At 42.9% G+C, this 8,317-nt stretch overlaps 1 protein-coding gene across 1 annotated transcript in view; it reads right to left on the bottom strand.

Moving 5' to 3' along the window:
- The window catches only part of LOC107712319 (leucine-rich repeat-containing protein 1-like), a 64,315-nt gene that overhangs the window by 27,229 nt on the left and 28,769 nt on the right, over window positions 1-8,317 (bottom strand). Inside the window, exon 2 of the mRNA XM_016517544.1 lies at window positions 2,075-2,192. Within this exon, the coding sequence (XP_016373030.1) occupies window positions 2,075-2,192 (118 nt within the window). The remainder of the gene's footprint in view (window positions 1-2,074; window positions 2,193-8,317) is intronic.

The following is an 8,317-nucleotide window of genomic DNA, read 5'->3' as shown; positions in this document are numbered from 1 at the left end:
TATATATATATATATATATATATATATATATATATATATTTACTTTAAAAAACACCCAAACAACATTCAACCTCACTTACTTTAAATGTCTGGCTCAAAAATGTCAAAATATCATCTATGCTGTATAGAAGAAGAAATAAAGTCATACATGTTTGAGCGTGCTCCATTGTTTGCTACTGGCGACCTGGATGAAACGCTTTAAAGCTTAGAATACCATTGAAACTTTGAACAGCTATATCTCCGTAACGGCGCAGCGGATCCGTACCAAATTCGCGGGATCCCTTCAGCCCGAGGAACCCTCTCGAACGCCGAATCGAGTGTACGTCTCGAGGCCCCCTTTCGAATGAGACTGCCCCCGGGGTCCGGGAGTTACGGGCGGTTAAATTCGTGGTCGGGCGCCGACCGATCTGGCGATCCCGGGGGGCTACCGACGCGTGGAGGGTGGAGTTCGGGACGGCTCCTCGAGCTGAATGGATCGCCCGAATTTGGAGGAGAATCCACCGCCGCGTTCGCGAGATAGTGACACAAGCCAACACTTTCACTCCAGTAAGGAGGTCTCTTGGTTCAGGCAGCTGCATTCAAGCGTTGTCTTATTCGACAGTAAGTGCCCTGTGAAGTGGACTTCACATGATATCCTGCCATGATTCCAGTTCCAAGGGAACGTACACGTTACATTCAAAGGGCATTAAAGTGCGTGAGACGTGAATTTAAATTGTATTTATTTACAGAGGTATATTACAGTATCTCACAGAAGTGAGTACACCCCTCACATTTTTGTAAATACTTTATTATATCTTTTCATGTGACAACACTGAAGAAATGACACTTTGCTACAATGTAAAGTAGTGAGTGTACAGCTTGTATAACAGTGTAAATTTGCAGTCCCCTCAAAATAACTCAACACACAGCCATTGATGTCTAAACCGCAGGCCACAAAAGTGAGTACACCCCTAAGTGAAAATGTCCAAAAATTTGGACATTTTCACTTTGGGGTGTACTCACTTTTGTGGCCAGTGGTTTAGACATTAATGGCTGTGTGTTGAGTTATTTTGAGGGGACAGCAAATTTACACTGTTATACAAGCTGTACACTCACTACTTTACATTGTAGCAAAGTGCCATTTCTTCAGTGTTGTCACATGAAAAGATATAATAAAATATTTACAAAAATGTGAGGGGTGTACTCACTTCTGTGAGATACTGTATATCACACTACACACTTCTCTAGTAAGTTTCATCTGTGTGTGAAGACAGAAGCGCAAATCCGTGAATGAATGTTCCGAAGTGAAATAAACCTTAACGGAATAAAGTTGAATGGAATTGAATTGAAATAAAGTTGAATAAACTTCAACTTTACTGTTCAGTGCACTGATGTCAGACTCATTTTGGATAATAAAGTTTGTTAAATTGTTAAATGCCCTGCCTCCATTACATATCTTTGTCATGTCATTATAAGTGTTTGATCACTACATTTGAGTGATCATTGCAAAAATGTGTTTATGTATATATATTCTGTTTATGTATATACTGTATTCTATATATAGTACCAGTCAAGAGTTTGGACACACACATGGGAAAGTGTCCCAAATTTTGACTGGTACTGTACTATAATATACACAAAGAATATCGGCCTTCTTTACTCCCTAAAATCGGTATCGGCCCCCAAAAAACCCATATCAGTCGAGCTCTAATGTTTAGAAAGAGATGCAGGAGAGTAAATGGGGGCAGAATTATATTTTTTCGTGAAATATCCCTTTAAGTAAGACACAGGTCATTTGAAACCACAAGACACCACAAACCATGAAGTCTAGTTTTAAAAATGCCACTTGATCAAAAACAGTAAAAATAGCTGAAACAAGAACTGAATTTTGGGCGTGGAGATGCCGCGATCCAGGCTGGGTATTACTGTGAATGATGCTGAAATATTGTATGTAATTGCGGAGCACAGAAACCCAGCTGCTGAAATATGCTGGGCGTATGCTGGAAGCGTGTGGGAAGGGCAAGACACGGGAGGCCAAAGTCTCTCACAGACATGTACAGTAAACAGTGGTCTGATAAACCAAAGGGCTTCTTACCATTTCGAGAGATGTCTAGCTCTACAAGCTGGTTGAAGTTAGCTATATCTCCCGGCAGCCGCTGGATCTCATTGTCACTTAGGCCAAGTTTTCTCAGCTTAGTCAAATTGAAAAATGGCTGAAACAGAGCAAGAAACACAAATTAATTGCTACTGCAGTTTGAATAAGTCATGCACAATCAGCAATACACTGTGCAATATAGTTGTATTATATATCATATGATTGAAGGACTAGCGCTAGTAATTATAGATGAAATCACAGAAATTAAATTACAGATCATAGAGGTATTTTTTCAAATATATGTACAAAGTAAATGTGTACACAAAGAGTGTAATATATAGTATCAAATAATTAAATAAATTTATTTATTTTTATATACATTTATTTACTTTGTGAATTTTGGGATATTGTATTAAAAAATAAACAAATAAATTTTTTTTTTTAAATGGTTCTTCCCAACCTGGCAACCTCATATTGCATAAAAAGCGCTGATGAGCTGAAAACACTGGCAAACCTGTACAGTTAAGTTGAAGTTTAGTGATCTCTATTGAGGTATTCTGCTCCAATAAAAGAGTAATACAGCCAGTCTGTTTTCTTTCACACTACTAAATCTGCGAGCAAACCATGCTAGTTGACATTCTCTTTACTTATATTTAATGTAAAATAATCGTGATTAACCATTTAACCACTATTATCATGCAGCCCTGATAGATCATGAGATTGGATAACTCACCTAACAAGCAGATCAATCTCATTTTGCATCTAAAATACTGTAAGGTCTGTCATCAAAATCCATGCAGTATGCTTTGATGTATAATACATATTTTGCCAATGCAGTTATTCCTTACATACAAAAAAAAGTACAGTAAATACTGCAGAAATGGTAAGAATAGTACACTAGTATGCTATTCCAAACATAGACTATGCAAATCAGGAGGGTGTTTAGAGAGGATTATGGGTATTTCTGAGGCTGTACTGACTCACATTTGAGTATTATTGATGTGTTGGTCTAGAAGTACAAGACACAAGAAACACCTCATACATAAGGGCTACAAACAGAACCACATCCAGATATCCCGCAATCAATTCACACACAAAAACTAAACTAGTTTATTAGGTTAGTAATTACTAATGTCCAGTGGCCTGGCAAAAGCAGCTCAGTGTATGGGCTCTCTGTGATGTAATCAGCTATTCATGTCTATCTGCCTGACCTACTTGTTCAGTTCCTCCCACCTCTCACTGGCACCATGACTGACACGAGGAAAAAAGTGCATTTGAAGCACCCCATAAAACAGCACAGTCAGAGAGAGAGCAGAGCCAGTTACAAACAAACAACTGCCTGCAGCATCTCTTCAGCAGTGCTTATACTGTACCTTCTGCATGTTCAACTCAACTGAAGCATGTTTGGCTCTAGATGACAATATTAGAGGATATAGTGCCAAAAAGATCATTATCATAAACAACACTGAGCGCTTTGGTGTGCATGGCTTCATTGCCAGTCACTTTAAACTACAAATGGTAAAATGGTCTACCATTGTCATGATGTCTTGCGGTCTGGTTGGAAGCAAGCCAGGGTCCGGAACCGGACTGCGGTCGGCTATTTGAGGACCAAGTCTAGTGTGTAGGTGCCCAACTCACTGTCACTTGGCTGAGAGTGCTCTGTGTTTCTCTCACACACATGGCAAAGAGAGAGAAAGAAAGATGGTCTTGAAAGATGCAAGATGGGCAAGATGTGCACACCAAAAGTGAATTTAATTATTTGCCCAAGTAGATTACATACAAAGTGAATGCAAAGACGCATATAGACAAGAATTTGCGCCGGGCAAAGAGAATGACATGAATTGGGCGACGATATTCTCCTCAATCACGCCGTCCATGTAAGTTGAAAATTTTCAACTTGAGCAGGAAATTCGCATGAGAGCTTATTGACATGTCCGGTTGTTTCAGAAAATGGATGAGAACATTATTGTAACTGTCTGCGGACACCCCGAAATGTATAACACAACTTCTTATTCATACAGTGCCCGGACAAAAAAGGAGAAAAGTAAGCAAGGAAGTTGGACTGGAAATTGGATCTGGTAAGTGATGAAAATATGCATCTGTTACTTGATTCTAGCTATGAGTTGTTGTTGTTGTTGTTGTAAAGACACTCCTTATCGTGCAATGTTTTTATTCGTGCAAGTGACGCGAAAAACATCCCGCGAGTAATCTAGAGCGAGTAACGCAATGCGAATATCCGCTTTGCTTCTGGTGTGCGCATACCATGACATAACACGCAGAACTGACTCGCTATATGGGAATGATATTATTTTTTCCTGTGTTTTTTCACTCTTTAAGAACAACCAGAGGCCACTGCTGCCTGGTTCCTTCAGAAGTGGCCAGGAATAGCACATAAACTTATTACCATCTATGTTTTGATATAAGCACATGAGTTCTAGCGAACACAGACAAGCAGCAGCTTATCAGACCTTAGTGTGTTTTATATTTTTAATAGTAGTAGAATTAGTCCCATATCCATACCGATAGTTTTTCTGGGTTGCATCCGTTGCTGGAGCGGCTGAAGGTCTGCTGTCATTATACAATATGAGAGTGGCTTCTAGAGGCAGAATCACTGACACCTCGTGCTGTTTGTTTTGACATGTGAGGCTGCGTGCTGCACAGAATGGGACACTTCAGATGCCGACAATGAAACTATATGTATAACGTACACTACAGTGCATGCTTCTCGTCCGATACGAGACCATCATATTTTGTTATTTTGATTAGATAACCAAGTGCTCTAAAATAGAAGCAAATAAAGTGGGAGAGAATACATGCAATATACACATGTATGTCATTTCAATGCTGTGGCCTTTTTGTAGATATTTAAAGAAGGCCATCTTTAAGCATGACTCAATATGAAATGGTAATACTTCACAATAAGAGTGCATTTGTAAAATTAACTAAGGTTAATAAATGCTTTATAAGGACTGTTCATTGTTTCTTTGTGTTAATTTCAACTTTTAGTAATTTCTACATTTTAATTTAACATGTAGGTAATGCACTATGATCTAACATTAATGATCAATATATAATTAATAATAATACTTATATTTTTATTCCATTTAAAAAGTATGGTAACATTTTCATGGTTCAGCACTGTTTTTACCAGCATCATCTTAGTTCCCTTCCGAGGGAACTTCGAACTGCGTCCTCTAGGGGTCGCTATGGGGAACGCCTTCGGCGAGACCGGTGTCTGAAGCATACATCTAAACACGACAATGATATTGGCCAGCGACAGTCTATGACGTCATTACCGGCGCGACCACAGTATAAAAGGGCGCCGAGAGAACACTTCATCCTCTTTTCCGTCTTCAAGGACTGTTTGTTTGAAGTGCATACTGGTAAGAACGCGGTTCTTTTTGTTACTAATATGGCGAGCACTAGCACTAGCACTAGCAAGGCGTTTAAGAAGTGTGTGGATCCGTGTCCACGTTATTTGACACCCGATGACACACACGACCTTTGCGTCGTTTGTTTGGGCGAGGAGCACGCACGTGACGTCCTCGAAGGGGCGGCATGCGTTCATAGTGAGCTTTTTCCCATGAGAAAGCTCCGCTCTCGTTTGGCCCTCTTTTCGAGGAAAGAGGGACAGCCATCGGTTCCTCAGGGCTCAGGACCCGCCGCTGCTTAGGCACGGAGGAAACTGAGCTCATGGGGTTCTCAGGTGGACCTGGCCGATGAATTGAAGAAGGGGCTTTCCCTTTCTCGTTCGTCAGTTATGGATGAGAGTGAGCTGCTGGAGGACGACGCTATTTCTCTGACGTCATCTGATCCAGCAGCTAGTGCTCTGCTGGCTCCCAGCCAGGAAGAGCAGATGTTAAATGAGGACGAGGAAGTTGAGACTGAGTCCTCTCAAACCTCCTGCCCTGCGTATGAGGAGCTGCTTGAGGTTATGGAACGCGCCACGACAAAGCTTGACTTGCCGTGGAAGCGGACTAAGAGGGTGGTGTCTCGTGGCCGGCTCGATGAGCGCTATCTTCTGATCATAACCCTCCAGCTCAGGTGAGCCTTCCATTTCTTCCTGATCTTCATGTGGAGATCGAGAAGACTTGGAAAAATTAGTTCTCTTCGCGTATCCACAGATTTCAGCAGACTAGTTATGCCAACATCGAAGGGATGCGTGAAAGCGGATATGAGAGGGTGCCTCCCATTGAAGAGACGCTAGCTTGCTATCTCGCTATGGGAGAAAAATCTTCTCTTAGGGCTCTCTCCTTGCCATCCAGACCCCTTCAAATAACATCTCGTCTGACTGGCAAAGCTTACACAGCAGCAGGTCAGGCTGCGGCTTCATTGCATACCATGGTAATTTTGCAAGCCTACCAGGCCGACCTGCTGAAAGACCTGGATAAAGGTCAGGGTCTTTCCCCTGATGAAGTGGCTGAGCTGCGCCACACTACAGATCTCGCTCTCCGTGCCACCAAACAGACCGCTACTGCCATAGGCAGATCTATGGCGGCTATGGTGGTAACGGAGAGACATCTGTGGGTGAACATGGCTGACATTGGGACGAAACAGAGGGGCTTTCTCCTTGATGCGCCGGTTTCTCTTTCTGAACTTTTCGGCACTTCCGTTGAGACAGTTGTCGAGAGCAGTCTTAGTCACACCAGATCCCGGCTCGCCGTGGTTTCTGGGGCTTTTTAGTAACGGTATTTCTAAAATCCATATCTATGGTAAGTGCACACACTAGTTCTCTGTGCACTTTTCTAAGTCCATATTCATGGTAGGTGCACACGCTAGTCTTTGTGCACCTTTTTTAAAAACCTTTATGCATAACCCTCCAGCTCAGGTGAGCCTTCCATTTCTTCCTGATCTTCATGTGGAGATCGAGAAGACTTGGAAAAATTAGTTCTCTTCGCGTATCCACAGATTTCAGCAGACTAGTTATGCCAACATCGAAGGGATGCGTGAAAGCGGATATGAGAGGGTGCCTCCCATTGAAGAGACGCCAGCCTGCTATCTCGCTATGGGAGAAACATCTTCTCTTAGGGCTCTCTCCTTGCCATCCAGACCCCTTCAAATAACATCTCGTCTGACTGGCAAAGCTTACACAGCAGCAGGTCAGGCTGCGGCTTCATTGCATACCATGGTAATTTTGCAAGCCTACCAGGCCGACCTGCTGAAAGACCTGGATAAAGGTCAGGGTCTTTCCCCTGATGAAGTGGCTGAGCTGCGCCACACTACAGATCTCGCTCTCCGTGCCACCAAACAGACCGCTACTGCCATAGGCAGATCTATGGCGGCTATGGTGGTAACGGAGAGACATCTGTGGGTGAACATGGCTGACATTGGGACGAAACAGAGGGGCTTTCTCCTTGATGCGCCGGTTTCTCTTTCTGAACTTTTCGGCACTTCCGTTGAGACAGTTGTCGAGAGCAGTCTTAGTCACACCAGATCCCGGCTCGCCGTGGTTTCTGGGGCTTTTTAGTAACGGTATTTCTAAAATCCATATCTATGGTAAGTGCACACACTAGTTCTCTGTGCACTTTTCTAAGTCCATATTCATGGTAGGTGCACACGCTAGTCTTTGTGCACCTTTTTTAAAAACCTTTATGGTAAGGGTGACGCGATGCTGGCCTCGTCCCCTTTCTCTGAGTTGGCTCTGGCCCTGGTTTTTACCTTGAGCCCCACTCTCTGCATATTCACTTTCTAGACAGGGTGTTGCTACTAAGTCCCCTGGGTATCTTGAGATCCTTGGCAGCTCGTTCTTAGAGCAGGAGGTAGTCTCTGTGTGACAGGCCAGGATATGGGTTTGTCAGCCCTGGTACTCGGCCTTATCCCCTTAGAGGAATCCTTTTTATTTTGGATTCCAAGCCTTGAGCTTTGCCCTGGGCTCGGGCTTTATACAAGCCAACCCTTACAGGTAAGTTTGGTGCACAGCTTCACACCACCTTTGGCCGTAGGGGGTTATGTCACTGACAGCTGTCAAACGTCCTAGGTAGGCCTGTCGCGATAATTAAATAACCGTCTAATCGCAATTATTTGATCTAACCGCGGTTGTTTCAGACAACCGCGATTATTGTGCTTTTTATACGAGACAATGGGGAGTCATACACCAAAAGAAACAGAAGAGCACCAGTTTGCTTTTCATGCACTGTATAGCCTATACAGGGCTCCAGACTCATTCTTCCCACTGGTCGCTCTTTTGCAACTAACTTTCTCAGCTGGTCGCACAAGCACATGATTTGGTAGCAAAATATATAT

Source organism: Sinocyclocheilus rhinocerous, unplaced genomic scaffold (assembly GCF_001515625.1).
Source record: "Sinocyclocheilus rhinocerous isolate Xijiao unplaced genomic scaffold, SAMN03320098_v1.1 scaffold358, whole genome shotgun sequence".
Classification (NCBI taxonomy): Eukaryota; Metazoa; Chordata; class Actinopteri; order Cypriniformes; family Cyprinidae; genus Sinocyclocheilus; species Sinocyclocheilus rhinocerous.
The sequence above is the reverse complement of the archived record's forward strand: the minus strand, read 5'-3'. Positions and strand labels throughout refer to the sequence as shown.